The sequence below is a fragment of the Suillus subaureus genome, assembly GCF_016647635.1.
Source record: "Suillus subaureus strain MN1 chromosome Unknown BJ212scaffold_11, whole genome shotgun sequence".
In the NCBI taxonomy this organism is placed as follows: domain Eukaryota; kingdom Fungi; phylum Basidiomycota; class Agaricomycetes; order Boletales; family Suillaceae; genus Suillus; species Suillus subaureus.
Window position 1 is genome coordinate 771,785 of NW_024538567.1, and position 16,619 is coordinate 788,403.

The 16,619-nt window shown below is 48.0% G+C and overlaps 6 protein-coding genes across 6 annotated transcripts; 3 read left to right on the forward strand and 3 right to left on the reverse strand.

Moving 5' to 3' along the window:
• Positions 1–178: 178 nt before the first annotated feature.
• Positions 179–1,656, reverse strand: BJ212DRAFT_1268993 (uncharacterized protein; the record flags this gene model as incomplete). Its single annotated transcript, XM_041330775.1, has 3 exons — positions 179–637; positions 689–1,408; positions 1,465–1,656. Coding segments are annotated over 3 exons (1,371 nt in total), but the record flags the coding sequence as incomplete, so codon positions are not given.
• A 4,539-nt stretch (positions 1,657–6,195) lies between these two features.
• BJ212DRAFT_101548 (uncharacterized protein) lies at positions 6,196–7,014 on the forward strand. The gene is made up of 3 exons (XM_041328850.1): positions 6,196–6,500; positions 6,552–6,581; positions 6,650–7,014. The coding sequence occupies exons 1-3, from the start codon at positions 6,300–6,302 to the stop codon at positions 6,770–6,772; spliced, it is 354 nt and encodes a 117-aa protein (XP_041194521.1). The 5' UTR covers positions 6,196–6,299; the 3' UTR covers positions 6,773–7,014.
• Positions 6,873–7,306, forward strand: BJ212DRAFT_1346630 (uncharacterized protein; the record flags this gene model as incomplete). The annotated part of the gene is made up of 1 exon (XM_041335346.1): positions 6,873–7,306. A coding segment is annotated over exon 1 (282 nt), but the record flags the coding sequence as incomplete, so codon positions are not given.
• BJ212DRAFT_101549 (CHAT domain-containing protein) lies at positions 7,015–10,713 on the forward strand. Its single transcript, XM_041328851.1, has 3 exons — positions 7,015–7,334; positions 7,382–7,479; positions 7,536–10,713. Exons 1-3 carry the CDS (start codon positions 7,256–7,258, stop codon positions 10,494–10,496), a joined length of 3,138 nt encoding a protein of 1,045 aa, XP_041194523.1. The 5' UTR covers positions 7,015–7,255; the 3' UTR covers positions 10,497–10,713.
• A 599-nt stretch (positions 10,714–11,312) lies between these two features.
• Positions 11,313–12,256, reverse strand: BJ212DRAFT_1497579 (uncharacterized protein; the record flags this gene model as incomplete). Its single annotated transcript, XM_041341547.1, has 3 exons — positions 11,313–11,861; positions 11,920–12,077; positions 12,128–12,256. The coding sequence occupies 3 exons, from the start codon at positions 12,254–12,256 to the stop codon at positions 11,426–11,428; spliced, it is 723 nt and encodes a 240-aa protein (XP_041194524.1). The 3' UTR covers positions 11,313–11,425.
• A 2,395-nt stretch (positions 12,257–14,651) lies between these two features.
• BJ212DRAFT_1497582 (uncharacterized protein) lies at positions 14,652–14,993 on the reverse strand (the record flags this gene model as incomplete). Its single annotated transcript, XM_041341548.1, has 1 exon — positions 14,652–14,993. The coding sequence occupies one exon, from the start codon at positions 14,991–14,993 to the stop codon at positions 14,652–14,654; it is 342 nt and encodes a 113-aa protein (XP_041194525.1).
• Positions 14,994–16,619: the final 1,626 nt, after the last annotated feature.

Consider the following 16,619-nt stretch of genomic DNA (forward strand, 5'->3'; position numbering starts at 1 on the left):
TGTTGGTTAATAATTCCGTGAAGAAGACCATCAAGGTGTTCGATTCGATCATGGGTTTAGGGAGTAACTTGCTCCATGACGCCAAAGATGAGAAATTTAATAACCCAAAATCAAGCATATACTTCAACTCACGAAATGAGACCCAGCAATCTTCCCTTGAGGAACAAAGGAAGAGATATCATTTCTTCATATTTCGTTTTGACATACTCTTCTCACTCCGGATCCTGCTCTGTTTACGAGGCGCGATAGCGGCCCTCTTGACAGCGCCCGTCTTCCTCGTTCGTCCCCCATCCTTCTCCTTGCCACGTACAGGCACACCCTGCTTCGCAAGCGCCATTCTCACTTTCTTCTTCGCCATCCTCCGCGCCAGCCGGTCAGCATCCGTCGCTTTTATCTGCTTTCGTTCCTCTTTGGAGAGGGTCGCTATTTTTTCACCCAGAGAGGGATCGCCCTTTGGCACGTCGATGGGTGGAGCTGCACCTGTACTGTGACTAGTAGTTGCAGTCTTTGAAGCAGCAGCTTTATCAGTCGCAGAGCCCTTGGGGAGTATTTTGCAGCGTTGAACGCGTAGTTTACGTTTTGCAAATTTGAGTTTCGACTCTTCCATCGCAAGAGTTTCGTCCACGCAAACACGATCCTGGAAACGAATCTTCAGAATGTCACCCATAAGCAATAATCAAACACTAACCGTAAATTGCACATATGCGAAGCCCTTCCCAAGTTGAGTCTCCTTATCCCGCACAATTCTGACTCGTGAAACCCAATGCTTAGGTGCATCTGAAGCCTGACTAGGTGGCCCGCGCTCGGCAGTGATAAGACTTTCGAAGAATATCCGCAGATCTTCCTCTTTGCTCGCAAAGTCAAGGTTACCCACGAAAACCGATGATTTTGGATCTCCCGCAAAAGTACCTAAGAGAGCACTTTGTTTTCCAATGCTATCTGCAGGCCTGCCCAAAGAATCTACACGGATTGTACGATCCATGAAAACAGTCCCATTGCACGTCTCGACAGCTAGACGAGCTGCCTCGTGTGGGTCCATGACTGGTAGAAGGGGAGGCAAATTTAAAGGCCGCTCGTTCGCAGGAGGGGGATATGCGAAGACGACGTATGCATTAACTGAATCGGCGCTAGGGTGAAGTTCATGATTGATAAATGCAACTTTTTTTTTCTGACTTGGAGTAAGAAACTTCTTCTCGTCATTTTTCGGCTCGTCCGCTGTGGGATTAGCTTTGCGCCACGATGATGCTCTGTCTAGGCCGTGCTGCCGTGAGCCGGTCTTTTCTGTCCCATCATCATCGGGAAGTTTACTGGTAGGATTTTGAAATGCGACGGAGCGGAATCTTGTGGACTCGATTTTTGCGGTAGGAACGAGCTCTAGAATGTGCCTGTGGAGTTTTTTCTGCAAAGGCTAACACATATTCAGTATGTGTTAATGCCACTATTAACAAGTATTCAATGACTCACTCGCTTCTGAGCAACCTCGGACGAGAGGTTACCCACGAAGATCGTGCGCAAGCTGCGCTGCTCCTCGGACTCATCTGGCGGAGCGAATTTCACCTTGCGCGCGGATGCGCGTTGGCTGGACTTCGCACCACTGAGCAGCGACTCGTGTATGAGCGTAGATGGCCCACTCTCCTCCTCGGAGTCGGAATTGTCGATAGGTTCAGCCCCTCGGTATTCAGCACTGCTGCCCTCCACGGCTGAGATCGCCTTTAATTGTTCTTGAGTTTTTAATTTTCCCTTGTCGACCTTTCCTTTCTTGTTCTTGACGCGCTTTGGAGGGGAATCGTGTTGTTGCGACTCTTTGAGTGCGGACTTGTGCTTTTTCAAACCATGCCCCTGCTCTCCCTCCGGCTTACGCTTCTTGTCATTGAGTGCTGCAGTACTGCCGTTATCTTGGACCTTATGAGCCAATACAATTCAATGTAGACCACCGTAAAACAAAAAACATGAAAGTCAGAGTGACGTACCTGAGTATGAAAAAGGCATCTAATTCCGTATCAATAGCATTTTTGGTTGCTCGTAGTTTTCCCTCCGAGCAGGAATGATGAGAGACTCATGGTTGAGGACTGAGTACTGAGTGAAGGAAGGTACTCGAATAACGTCGAGACTCGAGATGTTGTAGCGAGTGTCAGAGGTCCTGGTGCCAGGTGGGGCGGCCTCTTGGTATTTTCCCTTAAAAGTCAAACTACCAGCCTACCGTGAGCTGCCGTGGCGATGGAGTCCTAAGTACAAGAGTACGACGTAACCTGGACCAAGTACTAGTAAGCCGTCGAGCCTCTGAGGTACTTCCCCCCTTTTCTCGTCTTTCCTTAGTCGTTTTGATAGTCTTATAAAAATCGTTTAAGGCTTTTTTGCATACAAAATTCGCGTTCGGGGTTCGGGTACGTTGTACAGTTCTGACAGTATCTAAGTCGATTTTTTATGCATCTTTGTGTTTATCAAATACAGAGGACTAGTGGAAACTCTGGAAAACTCCAGATAGGAGTATAACCGCAAACACCAATACCGCTCTGAACTCTTAGATGAAGAATGACAATGCCGACGAAATATACTGAAGGTCAGGACTAGGACGTGCACCTGAAATGCAACTTTGACTGCGTTGAAGTCTTCCAGGGAGGCCCAACACAGATACTGTGACAGCCGGATCCGAGGTTTGTTTATCTCATTCACTGAAGTGAGAGCATTCTGACCTCGTTGTCAGGTCTGTATTGCACCAGAGTGTCGTCGTCAGTCGGGAGATTCTTGGCCTCTAGATTCACAGTTTCCAATGGCAATGGATTGGACAGACGAGGGTCTGAATGATTTCGCCTCAGCCACCCCAACGTTGTTTCCGGCGACTGTCTAAATGCGATAATACAGACATAACGTTCACGCCAAGGACACTGCTCTTCCTGTAAGAGTCCTCGCCTGACTAGTAATGCATCAACATTTGAGGCTCAGCTATCACTCAGAAAATCGATGGACGCTATGCCGTGGATTCCAATTACTTGCCAGTGAGCTGCATATCTGGTTTAATTTTAGGTGATGATATCTCGTAACAAGGCAAGCTTGATAACGAATTTTGAATGTTTCAACTTTTAATATTACCAATTGCGAGTTTTGCAAACTTGAATGAATATATTCAGTCAACTGGGTTCTATGAGCGACCATCTGATTTCGAAGACCCTACCTATCCGGTATGCTTCTGATTCATATCGATTGGTCGATGGAGTTTACTTGCCAATCCAGGCACTATGTATATGGTCAATGCTTCCCCTCAACATCGCTCGGCCATCATCGATAAAGAGTCGGTTTCAAGTTGGAACATAGCGAAACCCTCAGCTAGTCACTTCGTATGTCACTCTGATTGGGGCGGGTGAACGGGTCTTGCTCCAGTACGCATCGATGGTTGACGCTCAGCTATCGCCTCAGCAGGTTGATATCTCACCAACACGCGACCCTGACCTAACTCCTGATTTGACGTCGCAGATAAGTAAGCAGTCCCTTAGTTGCTTTAGCTTTCGCCTATCTCACGTTATCGATGAGATAACAAACGGTTATTGAGCACGGAAACCAGAAAACTCGATGAGTTTTCGGTCAGATCCTAGAATATGCAATACTGTCGTACCAACGGCGTGATGGTGAGGTACAGTTCTCTGATATCGACCAGCCTCACGCCCGTAATATTCCAGGCTATTCCAAGATCGAAGGTTGTTGTATCCGGGCTCACAGAGACGGGTATCACTATGTCTGGATAGACACTCGTTGCATCGATAAGAGCAGCAGCTCTGAACTCTCCGAAGCGATCGACTCGATGTTCATGTGGTACAAGAAGGCCTAGATCTGCCACGCATATCTGGACGACGTGTCCAGATGTGACGCTTTGATGGAAGATTTTTCCAATAGCCAATGGTTCAGAAGAGGGTGAACTCTTCAGGAGCTCGTTGCCCCCAACAATGTCGTATTTTTTGCGCGATTGGGGGGAGATAGGAAGTAAATTTAGCTTCGCTCCCTTGATCAAATGGATTACGGGGGTTTACTGCATGGTCCTACTTACGAACCACCCGGGAGACATCAGTGTAGCAACAAGGATGTCCTGAGCTGCGGGACGAAGGTAGAGGATCAGGCATGTTCGCTGCTTGGTTTGTTTAAGGTATACATGCCTACGATATACGGGGAAAGAGAAAGCGTATTCGCCAGACTTCAGATCCAAATCATGAGGAGCTCCAACGATCAAAGCATTTTCGCTTGGAAATCTCACCGAGGAAACACAAGTGGTCTACATGTCTCTTCCGTAATATACACCGCCGGGGGCTGTGCAATTTTGTCTTTAGAATCCAAACAGCTACTTCCGAAAGTCTACCTTGAATGTTGCTGCCAACCACGATCTCCCATCGTTTGCGGCCCCCACATCCAAGTGCCAGTGTGCCACCCCAAGCAACATTCTGTAGCTATGGTGCGGCGCTGCCATTGACACAACCACCTGCGCCCTAGAGCAACCTCCTGCCGCCTCCCGCTACGCTCAACCAAGACCCTTCCCCACCCTTCTATTATCCTGCTGTTGCCCTCCATTGCCACACATATCCAACCAGGACCTTCTTTGTGCTCGTGCTAACCCAGTGCTGCCGTCATGACTCACTGCAGTCTCCCGTTTCCCACTTCGACCTCCTGCACTCCTCCCACACTCCAAGGGCAACGTCCTGCAACGTCTCACCGCCCTGGCACGCCAACACAGACCCCTCCTCACTCTTCCATGAACCTGGTGTTGCACAGCCGACCATGACCTTTCTCGTGCTACCGCTGACCTGGCACTACCACCGCGATCTACCCGCAGTCTCCCGCTGCTCACTTCGACCTCCCACACTTCCTTGTCATTCTTGGCGCCTCACGCAGCCAATTATGATTGCCTCGAGTCCAGTAGGAATTGTCCGTAGTAGAACGCGTGCACAAATGCTGGGTATAAATAAACCTGCGTATTGGCGGCACGGACAGTGCAGTTACGAAGCAGAACTGCTTAAATGACCCGATGAAACATGGTGTATTTGATGTCCAGCGTGGAGAATAAGAAAAACGAAACGAACAGAGGATGCAAACTAAGCGCACGAAAATCTAGGATACTAAGAATCCTCGGGTGGCTTGCAAATATTGAGCTCCGTCTCCAACCATATCTTGCGATGATGACCCCACCTATATGTAGATCACTTCAATGTTAATCCACGCTGTGACGAGCTGGCACTCGTGTATGCTGCAGCGGGAGGAACACCACCCTTCGCTGCCACTGACTTTGTCTTGCGTACCCGCTCCATTGCGATATATCCCTGTTCATTCTGTCTCTGGTAAGAACAGAATTCTGCGCAAGACGCAACTAAAGCTTGCCTGTAACCTGCACGCAGCATATACCTCGACGACGTCCGGATATTTCATTGCTGGGGTCATTTTGGGGAATCCTTTCCTCGATTATGCATTGGCTGTTTCCAAAGATTTCGGTTATCAGTGCTGTCGAGCTCCACAAGGGGAGAGATGATCAAGCGGTGGGCTCTGCGCGTCAGTTAGAGGTCCTTCTCGCTGCTCGTCTTCAGTTATTGACCCCGAACTGAGGATTCACAGAACACTTACGACCCATCATGTTGAAGGAAGTCTGAGAGACAAGAAAGAACTTGCATTATCATTCCTAGCACTTCCTCGTCTTCTTCTTGCGCTGGTTGGTTGGGTGTGATCCGATTGCAGGCTCCACGGGTAACTTTGAGCGAGCAAGACGAGTGAAGAAGCTGCGCTTGGGATGCTCTAGTGGAACGAACTTGTCTACCGACGGGCGGTGCCGAAAGATAATGTTCAGAGTGCTGACATCAAGGCAAGACAATGACGGGGACTCGGCACGAGTTTTCCTCCTGCATAACTTCCATCACCTTCTTGAGGTATGAGTGCCGCCAGCGTAGGAGTGATATCTTTGACCATCCACAGATTGAAGTTCGCTTCGTCCCCACCATATGCCCGCCTCCTCTCTCTCGACACAATGAAAGATTTCGTGATCCTGGCAAAATGGCTGGCCGAGTGCCCACCATCAATTTTCAAACCGGACGGTCAGCCGGAAGATTATCTCAGGTCATGAGCCAATGATACAAGATCTCAAGCGCAATTTTTTATGCCTCGCGTATATATATTTTCTTCGTAGAAACTAAGGGGGTGAGGGAAAACGGAAGGGTTGTGCGGTGTCGCTCGGTATCAGTACGGAATTGGCACGTCCAGTCGTACATTGCCACGGCTAGCCCGACAGCGTCCACGTCCTACGATGGCCCAGGAGCAAGAGGTGATGTTCAATGGAGAACTCTGGATTGATTCAATGCACCTGTGAGATATTTGTCAGCGGGAGCATTCCCATTACGTACGCACATTGTTGCCTCTACTTCTCGATCATTCGCATGGACTCGTATAGAACGGATTGGCTTTTCAATATTGCGAGTCGTTCTGCGCGTAGCGCACGACAGCATCATTTTCACCTGGCCCAGTCGTTTTTAGTGGTTTGTATTGTTCGCACCATGAAATACACTGGATTCTGCATTTTGCCTCAGCCTTGTGTTAATGATCATGCTCAAACAACGGTAGGGTCTACATCAGACGTTCTGAGTCGTCATTGAAAGCTTAACGTGCCACTTTCGTTAATCCACAGCATTTGCTGCAAGCTGGTGATCTCTCGGTCTCAGCACTCTGTGCAATCATACAAGCGTCTACCATCACGCTAGCGCTGAACTGCCATCGAACAACATGGAAATACATGTGTAGCATCACCTGAACGTTTGAACCCTCAACTTCTCTTTTCTGCCTCACCTGAGCCTGAGCTTCATTCACAGTCCCCATATCCCCACACACCACCTAACCCATCCTCGATCCCTCCCGTTTTGCTTCATCACCATGCCCGGCAGCTTAGAAGGCCGATATATCAAACTCGAAGGTAAGTCGCTCCATACCACCTTCGTATCTATTTCGTATCCTCACTCCCTATCTACAGTTATCAGCGGACAAGATTTTCAGGTTCCCTCCGGGCGCGTTCCTGCTGGCATTTACATATCCATCAATGTTGACTCGAGGAGACGCTGGAAATCAGCCACTAGAGTCCTGTCATCTGATAGATCAGTAGTGTGGGGTGATACCGTGACCCTGTACAGTCCATGGCGATTTTCGGATGCGAGTCGATGGCTGATCTTTTGCTTGTAGATCATTAGACGCGTCACCCGAATTATCAGTGGAGATCAGGGCGTCCTTCGAGTTCGATCGGATGCTTGGCAATGGAGAAGTCATCGGAAAACTTGAAATATCATGGGATGCGCTGCTCGATAATGGAAATGAACCTTTCGGTGAGCAACCTGCTTCTCATTCATACGCATATACTCACATCTCGTAGTCATCTCCTTCCCGCCCGTTTATAGTGTCCACCCTTCCCTTACACTGAAGGCCGGTGTTCTACATCTTTGCGACAATCAGGACGACGCACTGCTTGATGTGAGTGACATCAGCCTCTGCGTTGTTGGCTTTTGTTGACGGAACACCTGATGTAGTCCATCGTTGAATGTGAGATTGCTCGGGAGACAGATGCGGGCCATGAGCTATTTACCACATACGTGACAACCAAGACGGTCTCTCACCTGAACGAAGCCGTACAGCGTTTTCAATTTGTCCTGGACCAATGTCCGGTCGGCCATCCTGACCGCGCAGGGGCTCTTACCAACCTCGCGTGGGCCCGCCTTGAAGGCTACGTTCAAAACGATCTTCAAGACATCGACTATATCACCTCTCTCTTCTGCGAAGCCCTTGCATTGCGTTCCCAGGGCCACCCCGATCATCCATCATCCATCTATCACCTCATTAAAACATTGATCTGGCGCTTCAGCAAGGAAAACTTCATCGCTGTTTATATCCAGGAATCCGCGCAACTGTGCTGCAAGCTATTGCCCCTCTGTTCAGAGGGCACCTACCTTCGCAGCATCGCGGCAGGGGAAGATGGTGTTGATTATGTGATCCGCGCATGCAATAAACTTCCAATAGACACATCTGATGAGGGCATCCACATTCGGCGAGTTGTGCTCGAGCTCTGTCCTTTGGGCAACGAACACCGTCCAAATGCACTCGACCAGCTTGCATGGGCTCTCGGATCACGTTTTGAACAATGCGGCAGCATTGATGATCTAGACGAGTGCATCCAACGCGGTCGTGAAGCCGTGTCTTTGTGCTCTGAGGGACATTCTGAACGTGATGTCTACCTGAATAACTTGGCCTGCTCACTCGACGACCGCTTGATACACCAAGGAAAATATCATGACCTCGACGAGGCTATTTCTTTGCACGAAGAAGCGCTGCGCCTGCGCCCTGTTGGGCACAAATATCGTGATTTCTCATTGGACAACCTAGGAGCCACCCTCTGCACCCGTTTCGACCAACATGGTGATGTTAACGATATCAACAGAGCTATCAGCCTCCAGCGCGAGGCACTGACGTCGCGCCCGCCTGGGAATCCAGATCGTGATTCCTCACTCAACAACCTTGCCAACGCGATTAAATCTAGATATCACAAATTGGATGTCAGCGAAGATCTCAACGAGGCTATTGACCTGTTGCAGGATTCACTTCAGTTAAGGCCGCACGGTCATCCGTACCGCTATATAACTCTTTTCAGTTTGAGCTCGGCGCTCTGCTCTCGTTTCACGCAAGCTCAGAAGGATGAAGATGTCGAGGAGGCCATTCGACTGTGCCAAAAATCGTTGGAGGCTTTGCCTTCACTGCACCCGAATAGATCCATCAGCTATGTAAAGTTGCTGGAAGCCTATCTGTCTCGTTACAGAGTGCAAGGCAAGTCCACTGATTTGTCGCTCGCTGTGGAGAACTTCAGGCTGGCAGCACGACATCCCACGCAAGGCTTTCCACGCCGCATCAGAGTCACTCTAGACTGGGCTCACCAAGCAGAACTCTATCAACACGAATCTGCCCTAGAAGCATACCAGACGTGCCTGGATCTTTTCGAAAGCCATGTGGTGATGCGATCCACGGTTATCTCACGACGCGAGGCTGCAACTGCTTTTGACGGCGCCCAATCACTGCCAGTAGATGCAGCCTCATGTGCTATACGTCATGACCATTCACGACAAGCGGTCGAACTCCTGGAGCTGGGTCGTGGCCAGCAATGGTCACTGGCCTCTCGACTCAGGACTCCGCTGCAAGACCTCGAGGCGCAAAATATGAATCTAGCCCACAGATTTTTGGAGTTGAGCAAGTGTTTGTCCGAGGCTCAAGGTTCTGCAGTCAGCATAGACAGGGCTACTGCTGACCGGGCAGAAATACGGTACAGGAAACTTACGGAACAGTGGGGAGCCGTGGTGGCTGAAATCCGGAGTCTTAAAGGTTTCTCAAGGTTCCTTCTCCCGCCGTCGCATACAGAATTGCAAGCGGCAGCGCGTCATGGCCCAGTCGTCATCCTCATCGCGAGTCAATACTCCTGCGCCGCCATCATCGTTCCGACATCAGGAAGCCCCCATCATGTTCCCTTGCCGTCTATCACTCTTACAGATCTGAACAACCTCAAGGATCGCTTTGCCAGGGCAATACGACACGCATCTATTATGGGCCCAAAGGTGCCACGAAATGATCTAATAGTGCTCTTGCGGACAGTATGGGACAACATCATGCTACCCATTGTCAACGTCCTCCAGAATGACCTGAAATTAAAGCACCAATCTCGAATCTGGCTGTGTCCAACTGCAGCTTTCACGTCTATTCCTCTCCACGCCGCTCACCCCTTTCAAACAAAGGCAGATCGCTCGAAGGAGCCATGCCTGGAAGATCTCTACATCTGTTCTTACACCCCGACACTTTCGGCCCTGGTGAGATCTAGGCAGATGATGAAGCAGCGCGTCCCTCCATCTTTTGTAGCGATCGGACAGGGTCAGCCGCGTGCAGGGAAGAGCAAGGAGCTCTTGGCTGTCGACAGCGAGATCGAGCTCGTCCGAAAGCTCGTCCCTGCAACTGCCAACCGCACCACTGTTTCTGGTGATGCGGCCACACGAGCGGGTGCACTGCAAGCATTGCAAGAAAACAACTGGGTGCACCTTGCGTGTCATGGAAAGCAGGATCGCGAGCAGCCTTACAATTCTCACTTCGTCATGAAAGATGAACCTATCACGCTACTTGATATCATGGAGAAAGACATTCCTCACGCCGAGTTCGCGTTCTTATCGGCATGTCATACCGCCGTCGGCGATGAGGAGACGCCCGACGAAGTCATTCACCTCGCAGCTGGACTGCAATTTTCAGGGTTCAAGAGCGTCATTGGCACGCTGTGGGAGGTCGACGACGCTGTCGCAAAACATGTTGTGAAAGCTTTTTACGAGAATATGTTCAAGGATTTGGAGGACGGCGGTGTGATGGACTGTACGAAGGCGGCCTGGGCACTCAATCGTGCTACACACGCTGTGAAGACGAAGGTTCCGCTGGAGCAGAGAATGGTTTTCATTCATGTCGGTGTGTAGTTCCTGCCGTATTGCTTTCATCTGGTATAGGTTTTTAAGTGGTTGATTTTCGATGCCCTTTCATCTCGGTCAGTGTAGCACCTGTCAATTGTAGGATTATCTTCCATTTTACCATACGGTTGTTTCGCATTCCCTCACATGATATCGTCTACTCTACAAACCTTTGCAATTCATTCGATGTTCTAATTATCAGTAGCAAGATGTTCTTTGTGCATTCGTGTAAGGGGGGAATATGGTAGGAAGGGGACATCTTCCAGCGCATATATACAAGATCAAGGTAATGTATGTATTTCGCCACTGATGACAACAGTAATAGTAATAATAAGAACGAAGAGGTAGTACGCTGTGCCATAGAGTATGAAAGAATGTCTGGTGCTATACATGAATAGACGACAGCAGATAGCAAAATATAGAAAGGATAGTGGATAGTAGTGAAGCAGTGAAATATGTGAACTCTACATTTCATGGTCAATGAGGACAGAGGAGAGAGATTCTAATTCAGAGGGGGGTCATGGTGTAAAACGCTCCCATAAGAATTATTTAGCCAAGAACTTATCAAAAGTGTCCTGATTGGAAAGTGGCAAAAATCAGGGTCTTCAGCAGCATCTGTGGCAGACTTGCAGTGAGGAAAATCGGGATTGACAAAGTCCTCTATCTCGTTAATGAGCCTCCAAACTTCTGGGTCTTCAGTGGCCTCTGTGAGCATGGTCTCTGGCAACAGAGAGGACGGAGACTCTGAGATGGGAAGGACAGGATCCACAAAGTCCTCTATCTCATTAAAGAGATGATAAACACCTGGGTCTTTGGTGGCCTCTGAGCATCGTCTCTGGCAACATAAAGGACAGAGGCTCAGAGATGGGAAGGACAGGATCCACAAAGTCTTCTAAATCATTAATCCCCCTCAAAAGTCAAGGTCTCCATGGACCCCATCAGTAAAACACTTTTTTCCCACCACCAAAAAATGGCTGGCCACAGCTTGGTCCCTTCTGTACAGAGCTGTACAGAGCCCACAGAAGCAAAGTGATTTGCTGATGCCCTACAAATGTAATCTCTAGAACTCGAGATGGGGGAAGCATGGGTGCCACTAGAGCAGGATCCTGTACCTCATTAGCTGCCCAAGACTCAGGGTTGGGGGTGTGTTCAGTGGCCTCTGTTGGCATAGTCTCTGGTGGTGAGTTATAGGGCGTCATCATGGTGGTTGTGGGTAAACTGAATGTGAATGCCACACTGGGTACTCCTGCAGGCGAAGCAGAAGCAGAACTCATGGAACCTTGGTAAGTGGCTGAGTATGGGGGGGCACCCTCAGCTGCTAGCTTTCCACAGCTGTCGTCCCAATGCCTCTTGCAGGCACCATGTTGTGTACAACTAATCATAAAAGCAATGAGACATGCTTATTGGAAGTGTTAAGATGGAGGATACGCACATTTCTGGAGAAAGAGGCCATTTGAATAACATGAGTCCACAACCAAGATGTTTTGCTGTCTTGACATCGTATATGTGACTCCCAGGATGGATTACCATACCATCCTTAGAGCATGTGTATGTCCCATCGTGTTGACCATATTGATCTAACACAGGTTTCTGTCCCAAGCATTAAGAATGTGACTTCACAAGATTAAAATAAAACTCACAAAATACAGGTCGTTATTGATCTTGCCAGAGCCCATTTTGATTTGCTTGGTCTCATGGTCTTCAAGGTCTTCTGCGACGCGCTTTTGACCAACAGGTGCATATGAGGGAGCAGAAGCATGCACCTGCATTGCACTGGAAAAATGATAACTGTATGATGAGGAGGGGTGGGAAGTGGATTGGATCATCTGGAGGCAAGAAGTAAATATAGTTAGAGAACATAGGTGTTGGATACATGTACATGGGCCAGTAGATAATTGATTGAACTGTTGTGAGGGTAGTGCTGCCATGGTCCGGTTCGGTCTAGTTCAGAGGGTCCAGGACGAGAACCAAGAACTGAACCATGGTCCAGTTCTGCAAAATCTTCAAACCCAGAACAGGACCATTGAGAACTGTTCTTTGCAGTCCAGTCCAGTTTTTTTCTGGTCTGAACTCGAACTGAACTGAATTTTTTTCTATACTGAGTGCAAAAAAAATGTTGACAAAATGCTAGTCTACACATTGAGTAGCTAGTCTAACATAGCCTGCAAACTCTTCTGCCTCTGTAGCTGCTGAAACATGACCATTGTGGTAACCCACCTTCAATAATTGGAGTGTGGAGAATGTAGCTGGGGCCAGTGCATTGTGGCAAAGTGTTAATGTGATCCCCCCGCTAGAGAAAGCACATTCTGAGGGAACTGCACTGCCCTGAATTGGTAGATAATCGCACGCAATATGAGATAGTGTTGGATACTGAAGTGAGTGTAGCTAATGAATAGAGTGAGCTCAGAATGTGATAATACAAAGAAAAAAATGTACCCCCCACCATGCCACAATATTATCTGTCTCTTCCAATGGCGAAGTGAGATATGATGAGAGTTCTTGAAGTGGGTCACACGTGCAATTGTCTGCTGCTTGATGTGCTGTGACAGCATCGCGCATCCAGGATTGGCCATACTGAACACCCTGCAACACTTTCATTGGCATGACAGCATGTTCCATGGTGCGCAACATCAGAGGTGCTTCGTAATATTTATTAAACTACACAACAATCAGCTGATGGAATATTAAGTGAAGTAAAACTTACCAGGGCTTGAAGATGAACCCTCCCACTTGTGACCTTTGCAGCGCTCCAATGACTTTTGACATACGCCAACTTGTAGTTGGGGTCAAGAACTGTAATTACATTAGAAATACACTGCAGGAGAAAGAAAGAAAAAAGTACTCACCCAGACAGACAAAGTATATATCTGAGTTGTTAGTTTTCTCATAGTACTTCCCCACATTCTTGAGGCCTTTGTGAATTGCATCAGCGATTGGCGAATATTCTGCACTGTTGGCCATTGTCTGCCACATATCAGCAAGACACTCCAGTGTGGGTATGGTTTGGGAGGCTGTTGGGTGTGTGGCTGAAGAGAATGATTGTTGTGCAGTTGTGGGCTCCTATTAAACATAAGTAAGTAAACATGTAGATGAACAAAAAAGAATAGCTACCTTGAGGACATTACACACAAGCTGAATTTTCTTCCAGTCAGTCCAATCAAGCTTGAAGTCGCTGTAAGATTTGTTGTGCAATGTCAGGACTTCGGGACTCTCATCAGCAAGCAGGGTGAAGCAGTTGATGGCCAGATGAAGAGACATGAAACGTTCCAGGCATTTGAAGAGAGATGCCCAGCACGTTCTCACCCAGGCCAAGATCTCACAAATGGGGATGCCCTCTTCCTTGCAGGACTTCTTCAAGAAAGTGCAGGCTTGTGGGGATTTGCGAATCTAAGTTTTGCATCAGAAAACAACTCAAAGATGAAAACTAAGACTTCACCTGTTTGATGAGAGCAAGTGCCTTTCCAATGGCATCCCCAACATCAAACCCATCCTTGGTTATAGCCTCGGGATCATCCTCCAGTGTAGCGAGCTGTTTTGTCAAGCTGTCAATGTCAGTCTCATCACCACTATCAATAGCACTGCAGATCTTTTTGAGTAATGTTGCTTGAGGGGTGGGTGTGACTGCATCAACAAAGTGACATGCAGTGAGATTGAGGATGTGTTCTTGACATTGGATGTGGCAAGAACCCGGAAGCCAATGAGTGCCATCCTCATCAATGACCTTCACCACTTCTTTCATGGCAGTGTCATTGTTTGAGGCATTATCTGATGTCATCCACCCAACCTATACATACAAGTAAAGTTAGTTCTAATGCTAATGCGAAACATTTAAAAAAACTCACCTTCTTGTGAATGCTGAACCTATCTATGGTCTCAACAAGTATGCGGCCAATGTTATGGCCACTATGGTTGCCTTTGACACAGCTGAAAGCAAGCTGCTTGTTTTTCAACTCCCACTGTAGCAACTTGTCAGGGGGGGGGTTCCAAATGTAATGCCCAGTAATGGAAAAAAAGGGTTCACCAATAATCAATGTCCATGAGTCAAATGTCATGGAAACTGCACTGTCAACATGCTACCAAAATGTTTCAAAGGACTGGTCACAATATAATTAGAAAAAAACATACTGCCAGACATTCCTTGATAGTTTGAACAATGGAGGTTGCTCAAGCCTTGATGGTGTCAGTTAACTTCGTGCGATGTGGGATATCTTTGTTGGTAAGAGATGGACATGCATACTGCAGCAAACATCGAAATGCTGGCTTGTCTATTAGCTGGATGGCCTCGTCTTCGGTCACGATGAGCTCCATGATGTATTCCAGTAGGCCATCCTTGGTAAATGCAGGTGGCCTCAAGACAAGGCTGGCATCAAGAGTCATTTGCATCACTGCAAGATCTTTGCCAGGTGGGATTGCATGAGGGTGCATCATAATGCCCCCCACCTCACACCATTGTTTGTATACCTGGAAATGAGTCCTTTTGTTGCAAACAACATGTGTCTGCAACATTGAGGTACCACCACAGAACATGTGCTTGTGGCCAGGTTCACCAGTGTCCCATACACAAAGTGAGAAACAATTAAAAATAGAACTAAAAACTTACTTGCACAGGTTGCAGACCCACCCATCAGAGGTGTGAGTGAATATGGTACAGAGATCCACTGTGTGTTCACTTTTGGAGACCTAAACACAAGCATCAGTTAAGAAACAATGAATGAAGAGAGAGATATGTACTGTTGTCTGACTGGCATCATCTCCATTCCCAGATTTGGCTTCATTGTTGTTGTTGTTGTTGTTGTCTGGGTGTGGAACAAACTCATCATACAATGACCCTTCTTGTGTAGGGGGGGAAGAAGGTACACCCTCATTATTGCCCTTGTCCTCATCCTCTTCATCAGAGTCCAGAGGTGACAAAAAACGCATGGCAGCAGCTTTCTTCAGTGCTGGAGGATCAGTGGCACTGGATAATGCACGCTTCCTTGTGCTCGTGCTTGAGGACACATTGTCAGCATCCCAAACATGAGTGGAGGGCCTTGATGTGTGAGTAGAACATTGGGAACCAGCCATAGTTAGCACTGGTGTGTGTCCAGATTGGAGCAGAGTGGTGAAGGCATTTTTTGGTGGTGGGACCTGCAGCAAAGGCGCATGATCGTCAGGATCATTGTAAAATAAAATATCTGAGGCATCCTTGAGGGAGCCATCAGAATTCAGTGCGCACAAGTCATGAGACATGTTGAGGGAGATAACTCACAGATTCATTGTTGGGTCCCCCTTTTGTGCATGGAACAGGAAGATAACACCTGTGCACCCAAGAATGATGATATTCCAGGAGATTGGGCAATGTGGAAAGCCTGGTGGAGAATCATGACCATTGAGGAAAATGTATAGACAGAGATAGCTGCAACATAGTAAAACATATATCAGTGGAAGAGAAATGCAGTCTGATTAATTGGTACTTACATTCAAAAAGGCTAAAAGGCAGCCTGACCAACCGATCAAGCATGATCAAGCGCAAATCCCGAAGGTCAGCTTGACATCAAGGCAAATGATGTCGAAGCCACAGTTTGGAACAGTTTGGGAATGCCGAACCAAAACAGAATGGTTCAGGATGACCAAGAACCAAGAACCATCTTCTGGTCCAGTTCTGGCTGATGTGAGAACCATGGACCAGACCAAGGAGAACTGGACCAAAAGTCTGGTTCAAACTGTGGTTCTGGACCAGACCGCAGCAGCACTATGTGAGGGTGTGTATGCATTTGCAGTGGTAGCAGATACAGTTGGTAAGGGATAGAGGATGAAGGTCACCACAACAGTATTTATATGGTTATCACATACCGCTTTGAAAGTGTCCTCGAGTTGTGTTGCCACTGTGGGGACCTTCCTTTCAGGGAGAAACTCTTGTGGACCATCATTATTCACTAGATGGGATGGTGGTCTTTTTGCTCAATGCGTCCAGCTTTGCATCCACACTTGAGTTGTTCATTGTTGCAAGTCCGCAATGTGTTGTGGATGCATTGTGTTTGTGCCCTCCTGGGCTAACAATCTGACCAGAGCGCCACAACTTATGTTTCCAGTCCACAAACAGTTGCATAATCATAGAACCAATGCCAATTCACATGAGTGATGACATCCATT